The 21161-nt window shown below is 64.8% G+C and overlaps 2 protein-coding genes and 1 long non-coding RNA gene across 17 annotated transcripts in view; 2 read left to right on the top strand and 1 right to left on the bottom strand.

Annotated features, from left to right (window-relative positions):
* The first annotated feature begins 2599 nt into the window (after positions 1-2599).
* Positions 2600-7942, top strand: PRR36 (proline rich 36). 3 transcript variants are annotated; one of them, XM_070622862.1, is made up of 6 exons: positions 2600-3260; positions 3827-4098; positions 4213-4312; positions 4554-4666; positions 4850-6979; positions 7152-7942. In XM_070622862.1, the coding sequence occupies exons 1-6, from the start codon at positions 2686-2688 to the stop codon at positions 7661-7663; spliced, it is 3702 nt and encodes a 1233-aa protein (XP_070478963.1). In that variant the 5' UTR covers positions 2600-2685; the 3' UTR covers positions 7664-7942. The 3 variants fall into 3 exon arrangements, with proteins under 3 accessions (XP_070478963.1, XP_070478962.1, XP_070478964.1); XM_070622861.1 differs by having other exon boundaries at positions 2603-3260; positions 4760-6979; XM_070622863.1 differs by lacking the exon at positions 2600-3260 and having other exon boundaries at positions 3704-4098; positions 4760-6979.
* Positions 7943-10522: 2580 nt separating this feature from the next.
* The window catches only part of EVI5L (ecotropic viral integration site 5 like), a 30374-nt gene continuing 19735 nt past the window's right edge, over positions 10523-21161 (bottom strand). For 3 of the 13 annotated variants that reach the window (XM_070622856.1, XM_070622857.1, XM_070622847.1), the window contains 10 exons: positions 18947-19000; positions 17969-18001; positions 16748-16888; positions 14501-14629; positions 12941-13081; positions 12695-12850; positions 12454-12600; positions 12282-12377; positions 12105-12200; positions 10523-11973 (listed from right to left, as the gene is read on the bottom strand). In XM_070622856.1, the coding sequence (XP_070478957.1) occupies positions 11695-11973; positions 12105-12200; positions 12282-12377; positions 12454-12600; positions 12695-12850; positions 12941-13081; positions 14501-14629; positions 16748-16888; positions 17969-18001; positions 18947-19000 (1272 nt within the window). In that variant the 3' untranslated portion in view covers positions 10523-11694. Of the gene's footprint in view, positions 11974-12104; positions 12201-12281; positions 12378-12453; positions 12601-12694; positions 12851-12940; positions 13082-14500; positions 14630-16735; positions 16889-17968; positions 18002-18946; positions 19001-21161 lie in introns of all 13 variants that reach the window. The other 10 variants (XM_070622854.1, XM_070622855.1, XM_070622846.1 and 7 more) reach the window with 6 other exon arrangements.
* LOC139083813 (uncharacterized) lies at positions 18685-20561 on the top strand. The gene is made up of 3 exons (XR_011540774.1): positions 18685-19544; positions 19881-20073; positions 20172-20561. It is a non-coding gene; the product is annotated as an uncharacterized lncRNA (long non-coding RNA).

Below are 21161 nucleotides of genomic sequence, written 5' to 3'. Positions count from 1 at the left end.
GAGTTTGTCTGGAAGGTGATCCCAGGAAACATGTGTGGTGGAGCAGTGGGGAGGTGGGACTGGAAAGAGATGAAGCCAGTGAACATGAATGAAGGTGTGTTAATGAGGTTGGATGAGCAGCTCACTGTGGGCGCCCAAACAAGAGGTGAGCGAGTGGAAGTATTGATGTACCAGCTCGTCTTTCCAGGCTGAGGGCTGCTCTGGGGAAGGGGATGGACAGGGTGACTCCCTGGCCCTTCTGACTGTCCCTGCACATGGGGACTGTGGGTGCTCAGGGATACTGCGGGGTCTATGGCACCTGCCGAGGTGTAGATGCTTGAGTGGAATGGCTGCGTCCTAGGACACACATACAACGCTTTCCACTTGTTCTCCAGAAAGACCACCCAATTTACATTCCCCTTAGTAGCGTGTGAGTCTCCCCTTATCGATAATACCCAGCCTTTAAAAAAAATTGGGGGAAAATGCACACAACGTAGACTTTGCCATCAGAACCATTTTTAAGTGTACAGCTCAGTGGCGTTAAGCACGTTCAGCGTTTTGCAGCCATTGCCACCATCCATCTCCAGAACACTTTTAACTTTGCAAAACTGAAACTCTGTCCCCATTAAACATTCGCTCCCCCTCCCCGAGCCCTTGGTACCCACCATCCCACTTTCTGTCTCTATGAACCTGACTCCTCTAGGGACCTCAGAGGAGTGGAATCACACAGGATTTGTCCTTTTGTGTCTGGTTCATTTCCCTGAGCATCATGTCTTCGTGTTTCACTCACATTGGAGCAGCTGTCAGCATTTCCTTCCTTTCTATGGTTGAATAACATTCCATCATATGGATGGACCACATTGCATCTATCCATCCATCCATCCATCAATGGACGCTTGGGTTGCTTCCATCTTTTGGCCATTGTGGATAATGCTGCTATGAGCATGAGTGTACAAATATTTCTTCAGGTCCCTGATTTCAATTCTTTTGGGTGGAATTGCTGGATCATATGGTAATTCCCTGTTTAATTTTGTGAGGAGTCACCAAACTGTCTTCCAGAGTGGCTGTCCCATTTTCCATTCCCGCCAACAGTGCACAAGGGTTCCGATTTCTCCACGTGCCTGCCAACACTAATTTAATACCCAGCTTTGAAGACGCTGTGAACCTGACGTGGTTACCTATTGCTGCATAGCAAATTACCCCAAAACACAGCAGCTTAAAACGATGAGCCCTTATAGCCTCACATGATGACTACAATGGTGGGTCAACAACCTCCCTCCACCAGCAGCCCCCCAACAACCACTGATTTGCTTTCGCCCACCATAGATTAACTTGCGTTTTCTAGAATGTTACATAAATGGAATGATACAGTGCATGCCGTGTGTATGTGTGTGTGGCTTCTTTTGCTCAGCAGAATGGTTTTGAGATTCGTGCCTGTTTTGCGTGTCTTGGTAGCTGGTTGCTTTCTATCGATGGGGGGTATTCTATTATAGGACACACTTTGCCTTGTGTATGCCACCTCCCTGTTGATGGATGTTTGAGGAGTATTTTTATAAGTGGGTGGAGTCCAGATCCAGAAGAAATGCAGGATGCATTCAGTGTAGACTTGGAGGGACGATAGAAGGCAAGAGGACGCTGCCGGTGGGTGGGTGGGTGGGCAGGGCACCCAGGCTGCTGTCATGCCAGTGTCTCACCCAGTTGACACTGGGTAGACCTGGGGAGGAGGTGAGGCCTAGAATGATCCAATCCAGAGGGCAGTGCCCTGGGGGGCTGTGAGGGGGCACCTCTCCCTGGCAGAAGGGAGAGTTCGTGGGGAGGACGGGATCTGAAGATGGGCCTCCACTGGGCAAAGCCGGGCTGACCCCACCATGTTTTTCACTCTTCCATTCCTGAAACCTCAACTGTGGGCACAACTCCTCAAGACAGAAGATCCAAACCCTTGCTTCCAGCCACACCCTACTTAAGCTTCTCTTCCTTCCTCCCAGGACAGGTTCACCCAGGTGTCACGTGCCACCCTTCCTTGTCCTGTGTAGTAGCCCCCTGGGCTCCAGGTGGAGATGAGCTGCTCACCCATGTGTGTGTAATGGGGAAGGGGTGGGGCAGAGGGAGCGGGTTCTGCGGGATGGGGCTCGGGGTGGCTAAGAGACTGCAGAGATGAGGCATGGAGGCTGAAAGCAGTGCGTGTAGGGGGACGTGGAGCTGCGGGAGGGCTCCTGGCATCCCTTGGCTGGTGCAGGGCAGCCGAGGTTGGTCATCTCCCTCTTCACCCTTCCACCCCCTCAGTCCCCTATCGAGTTCTTCCCCTGAGGCTCCTGCACGAGTTGGCGTTGGCGAAGTCACCAAAATGACGCCTCCCACTGGCGCCCGCTGGGCTGGGAAACCTCGGTCGGGATCGCCTCTGCACCTTCATACACCTGTTTTGACTCCCATAATCTTGGCCCCTCAAAGCCAGGCTTTGCCGAGGAGCCTTGCTGGCTTGATCTCACCTCTTCCTGTGACCCAGGGGGGTGTGGAGGATGAGGGTGCTCTGCCCTGCAGAACGCGGGGTCACTTCTCACCATACTCTCTCCCTCCCTCTCGTCCTTCCTTTCTTTATGTTCCCCCAACTCCGGGGTCTACCCCTAAATTCCCAGGGCTGCATTCTCACAGTAGTCCCCTCTTCAATCAGGTAGAGGGTTTCCCCGGGCCTGGGAGAAGCCTTCGGGTATGAGAGGGACGCTGGCACCAGGGACCCTGGGGGGCCCGGCTTCCGTGGTCGTGAAGGCGGGGACAGGGACCAGGACCCGGAGCGGCCGGATTGGTCGATCGGGCCCGAGGCGCGATGGTCCCGCCCCCTGGTTGCCATGGCCCAGCCTATCCGCGTCCAGGTGGGCCTTGGTCGCCAGGTGGCTGTGTGTGGGGGGTGCTGGGCAGGTGTGTGTGCGCGGGTGGGGGGAGGCCGGGTCAGGGACCCCGAGGACTTCCCTTGAACCCCCTCCTGTGCGGTGTCTGAGGTCCTCAGCCGCAGCCGCGGTCACAAGCCTCCCCGGACCTCCGAGAAGCCGCACCTCCCCCCAACGCGCGCTCCTCCATTCCCAGCGCGCTCCCGCCTCCTCCCGGGTCTGCATCGCGCGCGCGCGCCCCTGTCTCCCCAGCCCGCGTTCGAGGGGCGGGCTCGGCTCCTGGCGCCGCCGCCCGAAGCCCCCTCCCCTCGCCTTCTCGGCGCTCTCGGCCTCCGCGGCGCTCCCACCCAGCCCCACCCCAGGCGACCCAGTGTGGAGCAGCGGGAGCCGGAGCCGGAGGTGAGCGCGGCGCCAGCAGGTGGAGGGGGGCGACGCGGGCCGGGGCCCGGCTGGGGGAGGGGGACGGGCTCGGGACGCGGCTCTTTGTCTCCCCGAGCCCGTTCGCGGGCAGCCGGAGCCGCTCCTCCTCCCGGCAGGTGCCGGCATCCCTCGGGAAGGCCCGGGGAGGGCGCCGGGGGCTGGCGAGAGGACCAGGGCGTGCGCTCGCGTCCCCCTCATCCGGAGCCTCTGGCAGCCCCTTGTTCCCAAGGCTAGTCGTCTGGGTCCCTGAAGGGGCGAGGGGTAGGGGCGTGGATCTGGGGTCCTGAAAGGGAGCGGAGGCGGGAGAGGGGGGTGGGTGGGGCAGGCAGGGCCTGGAGGAGAGCGGTGGGGGTGGGACTTTAGGGACAACCATGAACAGCTGGGTTGGTGAGTGGGTGCGGGTGTGGGTAAAAGGGAAGTGGATCGAGGTTTGGGCGCCCGTGGGTGGCGACGCTGGGGAAGGGGACGCGAGGTGCCAGGACCCAGGTCCCTGCAGGCAGCGTAGCGGTCCAAGACCTCGGATGCTGATCGGTCTGTTTCATCAGGTGCGGGATGGACAAGAGGGACAAGGCCAGGGCAGGGGCCGCCGCGCGGACGCCGGCTTCTCGCCCTCCTGGCCTTCCGACTCCCAGGCCCCCAGGGTCTCCTCGACCCCCTCCTCCCGTAACCAGCGCGGCCCTCCGAGTTCTGGGGGCAGCGGGAGCTGCGGGGCGAGGGCCCCTGGCGGAGCGAGCCGGCATCCGGGGAGCCGCTCTCCCCGAGGCTGCTCCCCGCGTGGGACCAGCGCGGAGCGCCGGGACAGGCCCCCGGAGCCCAGGTACCCCGGCATCTTTCCGATTCAGACCCCATCTTCTTGCCCCCCTATCCTTCTGAGGCTCCGGGATCCCCCTTCTTTCCGGGGAACCATGTTGACTCGGCCTTCTCCCCGTAGCTTCCAGGGCCCCCGCTGCTGGGAGAGGGGAGCGGACCCCTGCCAAGACCTCCGGCCCAGTCTCTGTCTCTAGCCCGGGGCGCACCAGCGGGACCACCAGGTAACATGCCCCCCTCCCCCCTTCCCTAGGCAGGGTTAGTGTCACTATCTGGAACCTTTTAATTTTACACATCAATTTGGGCGTGGGAGCACTTGAAGATCACCGGGTGCAAATTGTATGAAAGCCATTATTGGTCCACAGAGAAGGCACATGTCCCATTTCACAGATGGGAAAGTGTAGACTTGGGAGATGAAACAAGGAGCTGGGGCTCTGCCCTTAGCATGGCCCCTCCTGTCCCCAGGCTAGGCCCTCTTGGGCAGAAGGGCCTCCGGCCCCCAGCTGAGGAACCTGCGGCCAGAGGAAAAGCCCCAGAAACGCCTAGAAGGAGCGCCCTGAGCGCCGGGGCACGGAGAGGTACGTGACCTGGAGAGGAGTGGGCTTCCTGGGCAGTGAGGGGGACCAGCCCAGAAGTATTGGTCACCCTTTGGCCTTCTGTTTTGTCCCCAGACTCCTCTGGGTCCACCCCAGGTGCCCCTTCCCCGACCATCTCCCGTCGGTCCCGGGCTGCGGGCGCTGAGGTGGGTCTCCCTCGGGCAGCTCCCAGTGCCCGGCCTCGGCCTCCCACCGAGGCCCCCAGGAAATCAGTGAGCAGCGCCCCGGAGCGCAGCACAGCGGAGTCGAGCCCTGCCGCCAGGAGGCGACCCAACGCCGGCGGGGGACTCCAGAGGCCAGCCTCGCGCCCCCTGGGCTCCAGCGCCACCCCTCTGTCATCCCCAGCCCGCTCCGGGGCCTCGCTGGGTGGAACACCGCGGGCTCTGGTGCATCCCTTGCAACCCAAGACGAAAGGGCTGCAGGCTCTGCGCCCCCCACAGGCCACGCCCCCAAGGAGGGGCGTAGCCCCTGGGCAAGGCCTTTCTCCTCCTCTGGCCACACCCACTCCAGCCTGTCCCACTGCACAACTGGCACCGCCTCCCCACATCACAGCCACGCCCCTCCCGGACGCACTCCCTGTGTCTCCACCGACCACGCCCCCTTCCCAGGTCCTTACCTGTCCTTTGGCCACGCCCCTTCCACTAGCCCCTCCTTCTCCCTCTGCTCCACCCTCTCTGCAGACCCTCCCTTCCCCGCCGGCCACACCCCCTTTGCAAGCTCCACCCACACCCCTGGGTACATCCTTTCCGGAGGCATCTGCCTCTGCCTTGGCCACGGCCACTGTTCAGGTTCCATTCTCTCCATCGGTTTCACCCCCTCTGCAGAGTATGCCCCCTACTCAGGCTTCCCCTGCTTTGCCCCCTCTTCTGACTCTCCCCTCTCCCTCGGCCACACCTTCTTTCTCGGCTCCTCTACCACCAGCCGCGCCCCCTCTACAAACCTCTCTTTCTCAAGCAACATCTTTGCGGAACCCTCCTTCTCCCCTAGCCACACCCCCTCTGCAGGGGCTTTCCGCTCTGCCCACGCCCCCTCCGCGGGCCAGTCCTTCCCTCTCTCCGCCGCCTCTTCGGGCCACGCCCCATACATTGGCCACACCTCCCATGCAGGACTCTCCGCAGGCTTCTCCCTCTTCTCTGACCACACTCTTTCTGCAGTGTCCTCCTCCTCTAGGCTCTCCATCTCCCTTGGCATCCCCACCTCCCTCTCCTCTGTCCACGCCCCCCCTACAGGCCACTCCCTCCCCTCTGACCCTTCCCCCTATACAGGCCTCACATTCCCTGGCCTTGCCACCTCTGCAGGCCCCGCCCTCTCCATTGGCCATGCCCCTTCCACACTCTCCACCTTCTCGGACCACGCCCCCTCTACAGGCCACTCCCTCTCCTCTGACCCTGGCCCCTATACAGGCCCCACCTTCTCTGACCTTACCGCCTCTGCAGGCCACACCCTCTCCTCAGGCCATGTCCCCTCCGCAGGCTCCACCTTCTCTGGCATCTCCCCCTCTGAAGACCATGCCTTCTTACCTGGCTATGCCTCCTTTGCAAACCCAACCCTCTGTGGCCTCCGCCAGTCTGCGAGACCCTCCGTCTCCCCTGGCCACGCCCCCTCCACAGGCTCCATCTTCTCTAGCCTCGCCACCCTTGCAGGCCCCTCCCTCTCCCCCTGCCTCACCTCCTCTGCAGGCCCTGCCCTCTCCCCTGGCCACGCCCCCTATTCAGGCTCCACCTTCTCTGGCCTTGCCTCCTCTGCAGGCCCCTCCCTCTCCCCCTGCCTCACCCCCTCTGCAAGATCCCCCCTCTCCCCTGGCCACAGCCCCTCCGCAGGCTCCTCCTTCTCTGGCCTTGCCCCCTCTGCAAGCCCCACCTTCTCCTGCCTCACTCCCTCTGCAAGACCCTCGCTCTTCCATGGCCACGCCCCCGCCGCAGGCTCCACCTTCCCTGGCTTTGCCCCCTCTGCAGGCCCCGCCCTCTCCCCCCGCCTCACCCCCTCTGCAGGCCCTTCGCCGTCCCCCGACCCCAGGCCCCGATGCCCCTCTCCCGGGCCCACGGCTGACCCTGGCGCTGGCCCCGGGCCCACCGCCGCCGCCCTCGCGCAGCCCGTCCAGTACGCTGAGCGGCCCGGACCTCGCGGGCCACAGCAGCAGCGCCACGAGCACGCCCGAGGAGCTGCGCGGCTACGACAGCGGGCCCGAGGGCGGCGCCGCGGCCTCCCCGCCCGCCGACGCGGAGCTCGCCGCCTGCCACCCGGCCGCCTGGAGCCGAGGGCCCGCTCCGCCCCTGGCCGTCCGCGGTGCACAAGGTCAGCAGCCCCCCGGACCCCGCGGAGCTGTGGGAGGGGCGAGGGCGGGGATGGCAGGAGGGCGGGGTCGGAGGCGAGGCTTCGCAGCCCGGGGGCGGGGCAGTTGGGTATGGGGCGGAGCTAAGGGGCGGGGCGGGGCTCCCTCGGCCCAGCCTGGCCTCTCTCCCCGCAGGAGCGCCCCTGCCTTGGCCTCCTGCTACCGGGTCGGGCTCCGCTGACGGCCTGTGCACCATCTACGAGGCTGAAGGGCCCGAGTCGGCGACCCCCGCCCCAGGCGCCCTGGACGCGGGGCCGGGGCCTGGCGCTGGGGGTGGGAAGGCGGGGGCGGGGCCGGGGGCCGGGGCTGCCTCTCGGGGCGCGAAGCCGGCGCGCCTGGGCGAGCTGCCGCTGGGGGCGCTGCAGGCGAGCGTCGTGCAGCACCTGCTGAGCCGGACGCTGCTGCTGGCGGCCGCCGAGGGCGCCGCGGGAGGCAGCGGCGGTGGCCCAGGGGGCGCCGGGGCTGGCGGCGTCGCGGGGGGCGCCCGGACGGCTCTCAGCGACGCCGAACTGGGCCGCTGGGCCGAACTGTTGTCTCCCCTGGACGAGTCCCGTGCCAGCATCACCTCGGTCACCAGCTTCTCCCCTGACGATGTGGCTTCCCCGCAGGGTGACTGGACCGTGGTAGAGGTGGAGACCTTCCACTGAGCCAGAGCCTAGCTCCGCCCACCGCACCCACCCCTGGCTTAGGGCCCGCCCCTCCGGTTACGCCTGTCTTAGACCCCTCTCCCCTCCTGGAGTTCGGCTCCGGGGGGATCTCTCTCAGCCCCCTGGAGCCCTAGACTTTTGGCCCAGGCTCGCGACCCTCCCACACCGTTGACCTCGGTCCTCCCCTCGAGCCCCGCCCCCTCGGCTTAGGCCCCGCCCCATGTCCAGTATAGTGTCCACCACGCACGCCCGAGTTTGCAATAAAGCTGGGACACTGCAGCCTGTGCATCCTCGCCGTTGCCGCAGGGACCGGGACTGTGGGGCCTCCCGGGGGCCGAGCAGAGGGCAGGGCGGCGCGAGGGGAAAGGCCCAGGCCGAGCTGGCGGCTATGCGCGAGCAGATCGTAGCTGTGGCTGCAGGCCTTTCCGCACGCCCGGCCGTGCGGCTTCTCCACTGAGGATGGGGCGCGTGAGGTGGAGCTGGGGTGGGACCGAGCGCTGCCGAGTCTCCGTGCGTGAACGTGGGCGTTTTCACGTCCTGCTTCTGGTGGAAACGTTAGGCGCAGGAGGGGCTCCCCGTGGGGCCGCGTGACCGAGTGGACAACGATCGAAGCTTTTCCCACAGTGGGCCAGGGGAGCCGGCGCTCCTGGAGGCAGGGGGAAGACACGTGGGGAGGGCTCGCTTGAGTCGGAGGCGAGGGTGGGGACCCTTCCTGAGGTCCCTCCTCACGGAGTGCACCCCCCCCCCCCCCGTACCTTGCACGCCCTGAGGTGCGGGGGTGGCGATGGCGATCTGGGTTCCCTCCCAGCCTCCCAACCCTGCGCACACTGCCCTCCGCTCCCCGAGGAGGCTGCAGTGCAAAAGGCAGGCCTGCAGCTGGGCCCGAGGCTCGTTAGAAGGACCCGGTGTGGGGTGTAGGGTCCTCACAGGATTCCTTGTCCCCGGGGGCCAGCTGCACCCAGAGAGGCCTGCAGGCAAGGAGCAGCCCCTCCCAAGGCTGGGTGGGAGACCAGGAAGTCCTCACATTGCCCCCTCCTCTCCAGGTGTCCTCTCTAGGTCCCTCTGTGTCTCCCAACCCATGGGCTTCCCCTCTCCCCTCAACTTAGGGTGTCCCCCCCAAGCTCCTCACTAGAGCCGACCAATGTCGTCGCTTGTCTCCCCTATCAGAATTCCTTGCCCTTCCTCCCACAGCCCAGTCACCTTGACCCTGGAACCCTCAAGCCCCAGCCAGGGCCGTCCTCCCCAAGGGCCCCCGCTGGGCCTTGCTCCCCAAGGGTCTCCTGCTTCACACCAAGAATGACGCAGGCCCGGCAGGGACCACAATCACCAGGGCAGGTAAAAGGACAGAGTGGCACCCGGTGCTGGGCCCTCGGCACTGTCACTGCCCCTAGATCCGGGCCCCGCAGCGCACTCTGTAGCCAGGTTTCTGTCAGACACGGATCACCAAGTCTTGCCTGCCCCCACCCAGACGTGGCCACCTCCCAGCCTCGGGTCCAGGGCGAAATCAGCCCTGTCCCAGGGGGGCACTGCCACCTCCACCCTGGGAGCCGGTGCTGGGGCCGGGGGCAACAGCATGCTCCCTCACTCCAGCTCCGAGTTCGGTGGCAATCCAGAGGGTCCCTTCCTAGTTGGGCCCTGGGGAGGACCCAGGTGTCCTTGTTTCCAGACTCTGAGACAAGCCCAAGGGGTTGGGTTGACCCCTGACACACTGGGCAGCCGGGCTCTCAAGGCCAGCCCCCAAGAAGGAGCAGGGCAGAGCCTCAGATGTTCCACCCTAGGACCCTACCCCTCCCTGGGGAACCAGCTGGGACGGAATTACTCCCTGGGGCAGGAGAGACAGGTGGCAACTGTCGGGGTCTCAGTGTTCAATCTGTGAGATGTGAATGGTGCATGGGCCCATAGAAGCTGTCACGTGATGGGACAGTAGACGGGACTTGGGTGTCCCAGTGCATAGCCAGCATCCTGCTGGCTGAGCAGAGTTGGGGGCACTTTGTGGGCCCACATTGGGTGCAGAGGGCAGGGCCTAGCTGGCATCTGGCTGCTCCCAATTAAGTTTCTTCCCCTAGGAAGCCTTCCTTTGCCATCCCGGGCTGTGTCCCCACCACCCCAGCCAGGACGCTGTCTCAGCTCAGATCAGCCCACTCACTGCCTCCACTGCCCAGCTCTGGTGGGTCTCTGCCCTGGCCTCTTCATGACCCCCTACACTGTGGTCTATCTGATGATGCCCCCCTCACCTAAGCCTGCCATGGCTCCCCAGTGCCCTCAGTTCAAAGTGCAAACTCTGGCTCTGGACTGGAGAAGCCCCTTCGTGGCCTGGCCACGCCCACTCTTCTATTCCTTCTTCACAGGCAACATGTGCCTCCTGCTGGTCTCTGGTCTGTCTCACCTTTAAGCGTTGGCCCTTGGAGATGGCTGACACCTGCCACCTCCTCCAGGAAGCCTTCCCTGATCTCCCTACACATTCATCTATTGGGCACTTGCCCCACTACCCTGCGGGCCCCCCCACCCCTCCCTATCTTGAGAGCCACGCTATCCGGATCCATCTGTGAGCCTGACATCTGAGGTCCACTGTGACTTGTGCCCCCATTCTGTCTCCCCCTTCCCCTCCACTTCTGCTCAGACTGAACCAACACATGCTCTTCTTTCCCCTCCCACTCTGCACCCCAACCCGGTGGCCTCTCTGGCCCCCTGCTGACCTGCTGTGACCTCCACCCCTCATTCTCTCAGGCTGTGGGAGGCTCCCAACGGCCAGGCCAGCCCGCTCCCTTCCTCACTGCTTCCCTGGACAAGGGGCTGGGGACCCACGGCTGCTTGCAATTTGCCCACCCCTAGGCCTGCGCGCTCAGCATCCCTTGTCCGTGACTGTGTAAATACACTTTATTTTCCATCTTTCCCGCCTGGGCGACATGTGGAGTGTGAACAGGCAGTGTGCAAAATGGTGGTGGGCATTGTGGGGGGCACACGTGAGAGCCCGAGATGCCCACACTGGTCCCCAGGCTTTGTAACACTGAGGAGCGGGCGACCGGGGATGGGGACTGAGCGCGGATGCCCACCCTGGAGGCGCCAGGGAGACTGCTGTGACGCGGCTCGAGGCTCCAGGAGCACCGAGAGGGGCAGCCCCGAGGGTCACGAGGCCCGGGGACAAGGGTCTGGGGGCATTGCTGGACTTTGGCACCGTTCTCGGCTCCGGCTCCGCAGAGACCATGGGGCCACCACGGGGAGGCTCCGGGAGGCACCCGGCTGGCAAGCCTCCTCCACTGGGGCCTGGCCTGGGCTGGAGGGTGGGGCTGGGGACCCAGGGAAGGAGGGAAGTGGAGGCTGGGACGCCCTGGAGAGGAGGCTGGCCTGGGCAGATGGAGGGGGAGCCCCTCTATCACTGGCCATGCCGGGGTGATGGGATGTCTCACAGAGGGAGAGGGGGGCGCTGGGGAGGGGGTCTCATGCCGTCCTCCCAGCCGCTCTGGGCCCCGAGCAGCAGGGCCAGCCAGTGCCCAGGCCTGGGCTGGTTCCTGCTGGCCACACACCCCAGGTGGCCCTGCACAGTAGGGGGGCTTTGGTTTCTGCTGCAGGGGCCACGATGCCTGCACCAGGCAGGAAAGCACAGCCTGGCCATCTGTCCCCAGCGGCCAAGGGTCCCCAGGGGCATTGGGGGGTGGGACTGTCCAGCCCAGAGCTGCCCTTTCTTCCTCAGGCCTCCTCTAGCTCCTGGGCCCTTCCCAGCAGGGCCACCCTTGTCCCAGAAAGAGGTCTGCTGGGGGGAGGGGACTTCCTGCCCATCCAGTCCTGGGACCCCTGGTCGACCCTGGCCCTCACTGTTAAGAGGGGCGGGCCCTCCGGGGAACTGGGCCCGAAGGGCCACGACCAAGCTGGGTAAACACTGATGGGGAGGGTGGGTCTGCCGGGGACCCTGACGATCCTCGGACTCGGGCCCCGCCCTCTGCGCCCTGGCGCGCTGGGCCTAGCCCTCGGGCCGGGCGGAGTTTGTGATGCGCGGCCTGCGGCCCCCTGGCTCCGGGCACGCGGGCGCGGCCTCAGTTGTCCAGGCCCTGGCTGTAGGGCGCGGCCAGCTCGTCGGCGTCGCTGTCTGAGCTGCCCTCGCTGTCCTTGGCCGGCCGCTCCAGACGGCGGAAGAAGCGCGCGTCGCGCGGCGACAGCGGGTAGAGCGAGTCCTGCAGCGCGGCGCCCACGCCCACGCCCAGCAGCTCCTCGTCCGACGACGGCAGCGAGTCCTCATCCAGGTGCCGCGCCAGGCCGAGCCCGTCGAAGGCCAGCGGGTCCTCGAAGGGCGGCGGGCCCTTCAGCAGCCGCACCTGGGGCGGGACCGGCGCGCTGGGGGCGGGCACCGACCCTCCCACGGACCGAGTCCGGCCGCCGGACCCCCTCTCCCCCGCTCCCCGAAGCCCCGACGCCCGGCCCGGCCCCGGGCCCCTCCCGCGCTCACCTCGGCCTTCAGCTCCTCGATCTGGTCCTTGAGCTCGCGGATGTACTGCGACGAGTCCGAGTGGTTCAGCTGGCCCTGGATGCGGCCCTCCTCCCTCTGCGGGCGGCCAGGGCGCGCGGCGTCACGGCAGGGCCCCCCACCCCGCTGCCCGCCCTCGACCCCGGCCCGGCCGCTCACCTGGATCTCCAGCTCGGCGATGCGCTGCCGCATCTCGGCCACCGCCGCCATGCTGTCCGCCTCCCGCAGGCGCACGGCCATCACCTCCTCCTTGCTCTGGGGGTAGGGGAGAGAGGGCGGTTCAAGGGGCGCGGCGGGGCGGGGCGGGGGGCCGGCCGACGAGGGGGCGCACCTTGCATTCGGCCTCCGCCTGCTTGCGGCGGCTTTCGCTGAGCTGCGTCTGCAGCCCCTTGTTCTGGGCCGCCAGGTACTGCAGCTTCTCCTGCAGCGCCGCGCGCTCTGCCTCCACGCGGTTCAGCAGGTTGCGGTGGATGTGGTCCTGTGGAAGGAGGGAGCGCCCACGGCCACGGGTCACGGCCGAGCCAGGGCCGTGGCCATCCAGCCCCTCGCCCGGCCGGCCGGCCGCAGCCCACCTGCGTCTCGAGCTCCACCACGCGCTGCCGCAGCTCGCGGCCCTCGGCCAGAGCCTGGGCCTCGCGCAGACGCACGCTCATCAGCTCGTCCTGCAGCTCGCCCAGGACCAGCTTCCGCGGGGACTCCTTCCAGCGGCCGCCGCGCGACAGGTGGGCCTGGGGGGACAAGCGGGCGTCAGCCTCCGCCGGAGCCCCGCCGACCTCGCGCTCGCCCGGCCGCCTGGTGCCCGGGGGCTGGGCCCGCACCTGCCAGGTGTCCGAGAGCTCCTGCAGCTGCAGCTTCAGCTCCCGCGCCGAGGCCACGGCCTCGCCCTCCCGCACCTTGAGCGCCTTCAGCTCCTCCTGCAGCCGCGCCACGTTGTTCTCGTCGGGCAGCGAGCTGTTCCTCTGCGGGAGAGAAGCGGTCAGAGCCCGGGGCATGTGAAGCCGCGCCTCCCTTCCCGCAGGGCCCGGATGCGCGCCCCGCGTTTCTTCTGAGTCCCACCTTGGGCGGCCCTCATGGGAGAGGGTGCACCCTGGACCCCGGAATAAACTGGGAACGTGGGCCAGGCTGGAGGGGAGCAGACCGAGATCCTTGTCGGTCAGATGGATGTGATAACAGCACTTGCTCTCTCCCCATAACCGGGGGACCTCCATAAATGTCACTGCCCATCACACCAGGCCCGCTGGGGGGGGGGGGGGGGCAGGTGCTCATCCACCCGGGAGTCCGAGATCTGTGCCGCTCCAGCACACGGCCAGACCCTGGACCCCCCTCAGCAGCACTGAGAGACCGTGGATTGCCGCACCCTGGCCCCACCCCACCCCGGGCAGCCCCTCTCCCTGGGGACAGGCTGAGGGCCAGCTGAGGCCCTGCCCTGGCCTCCCAAGGGCCCAGTGAGCGGGATTTGTGTTCCAGCCTCTCGGTGACCATCCAGCTTGCTGTACAAGGTCCTCATGACCCCTGTTTGGCACTGGGAGTTGGGGAGGGCGGAGGGTTGACTGGCTGCACATTCCCCTCCAAGATGGAGGGAGGCGGGAGAGAAGCCCTGTTCTGGGCTGGCCGATGGGGACTGAGAGGCCGATGGCCTCAGCAAGGCTGTGGCAGACACACCCCACCTGGGAGGGCACCCCAAACAGTGCAGGCTCCCGGGGGTGGGGAATGGCTCCTGCCAGCCTGGGAGTGGGTCCTGCTGCCCTCTGGTGGCCCTGTGGGAGCTGAGTCTATACCGAGTCGGCAAGAAAGCAGGTGAGGGGGGACCCAGGAGGCCTGGTACCCGCTGAGGCCTGCAGGCAGGAGAGGGTGGCCCCAGTCGGCTCCCTGGGTGGTGTCTCCATGGCTGGGGCAGCCCGGATGGGCTGGGTCTTGCCTCCCCTCCCTCCATCCTGGAAGCCGGGACCAGGGGGAGACACACACAGGTGTGTTGGGCTGTCAGGAAGCCCATGGAAGCCACCGCACTGCTGGCCCTGTGCCTGGTACATGAGGGTGGCTGTGCCCCTCATGGTGTCATGCTGCTTCGTGTGTGCTCGTGTGTGTGTGCACGCATGCGCGCACGTGTGTGTGTGTGCCTGTGCACCTCCAGGGCTTGGGAGGGTCTGGGGGTGAGGGGCCCAACTTCCCATCTGCCCAGACCCTCCCGTGGAGACCATGGGGAGGAAGCAGGGGACCAGGGTGCCATGGAGGGGCCGGGGACTGCCGGGCAGGGGGCTCTGACTCCAGGACACGTCCCACTGGTCCTGGCCGCCCCTTCTTGCACCTCCTGAAGCACGCCCAGTCCCCCGGCTCCTCTTCTCCGAGCTCTCCCAGCAGCCGCCCGCCCCCTGCTGCACCTTCTCCATGTCGAGGACCTTGTCCTGCATCTCCCGCAGGGCCCCCAGCGTCTCCGTCTCCCGCAGCCGCGACTGCTCCAGCTCCGTCTCCAGGTGGGCCACGAAGTCCTCAGTGAGGCGCGGGTTATCCTGGGGCAGGCAGATGGCTGCGTCGGCCCGGGGCTGTGGCAGGACTGGGGCAGCCTTCCCGCCAGCCGGCTGTGGGCCCAGGCCTTGGACCCCACTGTAGGGTCCCTGGGCCGGGAGGAGGGCTCAGGCTGGGGAGGGAGAGGGGAGCGAGGAGGAACCCTGGGTCCCCCTGCTGCACCGTCTGCCCTACTGGAGGACAGCTGAATGCCCTGGGGGCCCTGAGGCTCTGTGTCCAGGGGTCCTGATCCCGGCGCAGCTGGCTTAGCCCGGGCTCCTTCCTGGCAACACCACACAGAGGGACCTTCTGGAGGGGACCTTCCATGGCCTCTGGGTGCCCGGAGGGACGCCAATGACTGGTTCCCAGGATGGCTGGGGTAGGGGTGGAAGATGGGTTGTTGGAGGTGCCCTTCCTGCTGTGTGGTCAGGTGCCTAACCACACGGTGGGGGTGGGGTGGGAGCGGGTCTAGGCACTCCTGCCCCCCTTTCTCCGCCCCCTCCTCTCTACCCCATTTCCAAACAGGAAGGGATGGGGAAAAATTGCTGGGCACACTTTCTTGCTCAGTGCCCAGAAGGCTTCTCAGAGGTACCCCCGTGGGGGGCTCAGGGGTGATGGGTGCCACCTGGGCCCAAGAGCAGAGCCTGGCCAGTGGGTGAGGACAGCTCCTGAGGCTGGAGCCAAGTCCTCATCTTGGGGACTCTCTGGGAGAAACCCCCTTCCCCAGTGATGGGCTCCTTCCCTGGTTTCCTGCCCAGGCCTACTGGCTGCCCGTGACCCCTGTGGGTCTCTGAGATCCATGGGTGTCAGACGGGTGCTGAGCCCCAGCCCCGCCAGGCTGCACCTCCTCCAGGAGGCTCTCCCGGAGACAGAGAGGGTGCTCAGGGCCATCGCCTGCACTGCTTCCCTCTGCCTGCGCGGCCTCCTTGCCTCACCCGTCTCTGCGTCCCTTAAAGGCCGGCGCTCAGGGGTGGCAGGTGGCTTTCTGTCTGACTGGCTTGAGTGGGGGCATCACGCCATGGGTGGGATGGGCCCAGCCTCAGTTTCCCCACCAGCTGTGCTGCCTCAGCTGGAGGCTGGGCTACAGCACTCGCAGGTGGGGGGGCAGAAGGTGGACCCTGGGAGAAATGATGAGGTGCTGCCTCTCTGTCCCCAGGAGCAGAGAAGCCACCGGAATTCCTCAGCCGAGGCCTGGGCCAAGTCCCCAGTCTGGATCGGGGTCCTCCTCAGCAAATGCCCCTCCTGCTCTCCACCCACTGTTTCTTGAGCACTCTGTGGCTTCTCCAAATCAGGGCCCCCCACCTGCCTGCCAGGCCCTGCTGGGGTCGGCCCCGGATGGCAGGGGCTGGGGGACCCTGGAGCATCTTTCCCTGCCTCTCCAGGGCATGCGCTCAGGCCCGCACGCTGAGCTTGGGGCCTCAGCGGCTGGCGGGTCTTCACAGGAGGGAGGCAGCCTGCTGGGGACACTGAAGGAGACCCCAAAGCTCCCTCTGGGAGAAGCGGACTCTTCATGCCGTGCTCCAGCAGGTGCGCCCTCCCACCGCTGATCAGGAGTTCACGACCTCACAACAGACTTGGGCCGCCCCTGCCCCCGACCCTGCCAACTCAGAGCCGGGGGCACAGACCAGAGCCTCTATTGAGGGCAAAGTCCTGGCCACGGGAGGAGGGCGTCCCCTCCCCTGTCCCCGGTCCTACCTCCTAGCCTGCATGGCTGACCCCCGGGGGAGCCCAACCGTCCTTCAGACCTTGGGGAGACGCCAGGGTTCCCCCAAGGAATCAGCCCCATGAGCTGCAGGAGAGGAGACCTGCAGGCACACCCTGGTTCCCGGGGCCCTTGCCCTGAGGCTGGGGGCCAGGGAGGCCCACTGCTTGGTCTCAATGCAGCAGGCCAGACACCCCACTGGGAGGTGGCAAATGGACACAGGGTTCCCCCCACTCCTCGTGTGGGGCTGGGGAGCATCTGTGCTCCGTTTTTCCTCCCCTTTCCCGCGCCCCCAGGAAGTAACAGGAGGGCTGATCCTGAGTCAGTTGCGCATGAGCCCTGCAGGTGGCGGGCGAGTGGCGAGGGGCGAGAGCGAGGGGCGTGGCCCCGGCCAGGCGGCCCCGCCCACCTGGCCTGGTACCTGCTGCTCCTGCAGCTGGCGGATGGTGCTCTGCGCCTTCTGCAGGTCCTCGGCCGCCGAGCTGCACTGCTGCCGCACCACCGCCAGTTCCCGCTTGATGACGTAGTTCTCCTCGGCCTCCTGCGCGCGTGTCACCTGCCCCTGAGCACAGCGAGGACAGGGTGTGGTGACTCTCTGCTCACAGCCCAGGCCCTGCCTCGGGCCTACCTCAGGGAGAGGCCCAGAGCGGGTGGAGGCCGGGCAGAAGGGAGAGGGCGAGGCCACCCGCACTCAGAGCCTGGGATGGGGTGCCCCACGGGGCCTGGGGATGTGGGTGGGGAGCAGGCAGGTACAGGACACCCGAGCAGCCTGGAGGAGACCCACAGGGGCCCAGGCTCTGCGGGGCTTAAATGGAGAATGGGGGCACCAGGATGGGGCTGCAGACAGTGCCTTCTCCTCCGGGCACCCCTCTCCGTCTGTCCCAGGTGAGGAGAAATGAGTCCTTATCCAGGGCTCTGCTGGTGAGGGTGGGGCTCTGGGGGCAGCCAGGTCCCAGAGGCTCAGGGCTGGTGCTTCCGGGGTGGGTTGGGAGGTGAAATACACCTGTCCCAGGGCCTTCTCCAGTCCTGGACCCTGGGGCCTCCACCTGCCTGGGACTAGGACCCCACACCAGCCTTGCCCCCTCACCCCACCCAATGTGGGCCCCCCATTCCAGGCTCGGAGCCACCAGGTGGCAGGCAGAAGCTTCCAGAAAGAGCCATTCAAGATAAGGCAGCAGCAGAAGCAGGTGAGTGAGAGAAGATGGCAGGCCTTGCAGGTAGGAGCAGAGAGGAGCTGAGGGGCCAGGAGAGGTGTTGTGTGTGTGTGCGTGCGTGCGTGCGTGCGTGTGTGTGTGGTGGGGGGCTCTGCACAGCGCACACACCAGGGCCTACTGCTGATACACCCTCAGGGGCCCTGAGCCCTCCTGGGTCCCCACCTGTGTCCCCCGGAGGGAGGAAGCTTTCCGGACATGTGCGTGCACACACATTCACAGACACACTCACAGATGCACCCACACGTGCAACCCCCTCCCCCAGAGGAAGGCCTGTCTCCCCTGAGAAGCGGTCCCCAGCCGCCCCCATGCACAGTGCCAGGCCTGCCCCCCTTGCCCCAGGGATGGTGGCAGCCAGGGAAGAGGTGGCTTCTGGCTGTCGTGTGCGGGACAGGAAAGAGGTGGGAGAGGGAGACGAAAGGCTACAGTACCTGGATTAACCTATCAGCCAGAGCAGCGCTCTCCTACCCGGCGGAGGGGGTCCGAGCGACAGGGGGAGGAGCAGAGCAGAAGGCGCGGGGACAGGAGAGGGAGAGACAGACAAGAACCACTTGTCACTAACGCAATAGACTATCTCTAGAAGCAGGGAGACAGGAGAGAGACCGGAGAACCAGCAGGAGAGGACCCGGAGGAAGACCAAAGCCAGAGCCAGCTCCGTCCTGGAGAGGGGTCTGTGCGTGAGGGGGGAAGCGGGGTGCCACCCTCCGGGGCAGGGCCACCCCCCAGGGCTGACCAGGCTGGGAAAAGTGAGGAGCCATCCCCGGAGGGCGCGGGATGGGGGTGGCAGCACCGGCTGGGTGGCTGCGTTTTGATGTGGAGGTGGGACAAGAATCAAGGCTTTGGGACAAGGACAATAAAATCCTGTGGATGACCTGCTCTCTGTGGTCAGTGGAGGGTCATCTGAGATGGAGGGAGGGGCAGGAAGTGCGGCCTCCACCTTTACTCTCATCTTTAAAAACCCGTCAGGGGCCAGGGTCATGGCGGTGGCACCCCACCATGGAGCCTGGTGCAAGGCCGCTCCCTCCTCCACTGTCTCCTTTTTTTTGAGGGTGAGGCTTGCAAATTACAGGGTGGGGTGCCTTGTGGCCCAATTCCAGGGCACCTCCGTCAGACGGACAGTCCTACCTCCTTCTCCCCACCCCAGGCAGCCTGGAAGGACACACAAATGGACTGTGGTGTTTGCAGTTCACTGGGTTGTAACTCAGCCCCCAGCCCCGAGCCAGGTTTCCCCGGGGCCCCGATTATACGGCAGCTCAGATCTCAGCGGGGCTCGGGGGAGGGCCCGTGGGATTCACGCCAGCCTCCTCGGAGCCCTCTGGCTCAGGGTGGGGCCGTGGCAGGGGGCTGGCTGGCCCTCTGGGTGCTGGGTCCTGCTAGGGGCCTGGAGGGTTGGGTGCCACGCCCCTCACCTTCTCCAGGGTCTCAATCCGCTGCTTCAGGAGCCGGTTCTCGGTGCGAAGCCTCTATGGGGGGAGAGGGGAGAGCATGTCAGAGCCCACCTCCCGCTCCTGTGCACACAGAGATCTGTCCCCTTAGGGCCCAGGCCACCTCCAGGCAGGAGAGAGCCAATGTCTTACATTCTGTGTCAGTGATTCCAGAAATCAGGGCCAGGTCCCATTCAGAATGGCCCATAAGATTTTTTTTTAAACAAACCTTGGTTCAGTGAAATAATGTGCATGCTTTCATGGATAGGCGCTGTGTGTGGGGGGGCGGACAGCACCCATGTCCTCTGTGAGAGTCGGTTTCTGCCCCAGGCTTGCCTGTCAAGGGCCAGTGTGACACCTACCACAGGGCAAAGGCCTCTGTGTTTTTGGGGGGGGCTGCTGTCACAAGTCCCCACCCCTCACTGCTTTGCCATGAGCCCCAGGGTTACGTTCTCAGAGGACAGACTCCTCGCAGAATTTGGGGTTCCTTGTGTGACCCACCGCCAGCCAGCCGTACCCAGCAGTTGTCACTTCCCCTGGCCGGATGCTGGAGATGGTCTCCATCCTGCACTGACGGATTTGGGTGAGATATCTATAGTTTCAGCTTCCCCCACAGCCTTCTGGGAAGCAGGTGAGGTTTACAGACGCCCTGTATCTACCCTCTACCTACGTTCCCCCTGAGAATTAGCCATGGAAAGAGTTGTGATCGGCAGAGGAGTGAGGGTCCTGCCTCTGTGTGGCTCACACAGAACATTTCCTGGTTTCTTCCGGGGAGAAAAAGCGATGGAAACATCCAGAACACTCCCAGGAAGCAACTGTGGTCAGAGAGAATGGCAGGCTTGCTTGATGGTCACTGACTCATGTCGTGGGTGGGGAAACCAAGGCGGAGTGGGCAGTGACAGGTCTCTGTCCCTCATAGTGATCCAGAACCAGAGTCCTGACCCCTGACGCCTGACCCCTGGATTGCTCTGCCCCCTTTCTGGCCTGAACCCACTGCTGCACCAGCACAGCCGTCCTTGGAGGAGCTGACGTGCCCTGACCACGACTCCCCTCTCTCCTGCCTCCTCCAAAGGGAAAACGAGAAAGAGCGAACAAGAACGACGAGAGGCCAGGTACTAATCGGGCTTTTTGTTTGTTTGTTTAATTTTCTAAATTTTTGATGGTTGGGCCTCCTGTGGCCTTGCTGATCCTGGAAAGACGGCCCCTGAAGTTCTAGCTAATTCCTCGAGAGTGAATAACCTGCCTGTGAGCGCACCTTCCACATGCAAACCGGCCAGTCCAGAGCCCGCAGCCCCAGCCGCCTCCTGTGTCTGACTCTCGCACACCACACCAACATTCTCCCGGCCCTAAATTGTCCCAGGACAACGAGGGGCCACTCCTGTGGCCCAGAGCCCCTGAAATTGTTCAAAAACACCTTGCTCAACCTTGCCTCCCCTGCCTTGCCCATTTCTATTCTTGGAAACCACAGTAAGCCTCCTGCCCTGCTTCCCTCTCTCCCTGCCTCTTGACCAACCCTGGTGCTTCCCCGTGCGGCCCTGTGTGGCGTGGCGTGCCCCCTCCTCTTGGGAACTCCAAGCAATAAACTCTCCTTTCAAAGGCAGTTGTCCCCACGTCTATCACCTTCCCAGACCTGATTAAAACAAATCCCAGGTATATTTTAAAACAGGCTAAAGGTGAAATACCAAATGGCAGGGCTGAGGGAGAAGGCATCTGCCTGAATCCTTTAAGGCCTGGGGGGTGCCCGGGCTCCTCTTGTGGGAAATTTCCAGGCTGGGTGTATGGTCCAAGGGTCTGCTGCATCCCTACCTACTGCTGGGCCCTCGTGGTCACCAGATGGGAACAGGGCCTCGTCTGTGTATGAGCAAGACTCACATATACGTTTGGACTGGTGCATCAGTCAAGCTGCCATTCCTGAGAAAGGGAGACCCTGAAACATTCAGGACACAAAACTGTGTCTGGAAAACCTACAAACAGGCCCAGGACAATGATGCCCTTTGCCCCCCTCAGGTATGGGTGGCCAGTGACCTGGATCCTAATCTGGGCTGCGCCTCTGCCTTTCTAGAGGAGGTGGGGATAATGATGATGTGGTAGCAATAATGATAATAATTTGAACAGCAGAACAAGCGTCATCCCCATTTTGCAGAAGGGGTCACTGGGGCTCAGAGAGGTGAATTCACCTTCCTGGGTCACACAGCTGGGT

The sequence above is a fragment of the Equus przewalskii genome, chromosome 6 (assembly GCF_037783145.1).
Source record: "Equus przewalskii isolate Varuska chromosome 6, EquPr2, whole genome shotgun sequence".
Lineage (NCBI taxonomy): Eukaryota > Metazoa > Chordata > Mammalia > Perissodactyla > Equidae > Equus > Equus przewalskii.
Note: the sequence above shows the minus strand (reverse complement) of the source record. Positions and strands in the feature narration are given on the sequence as shown.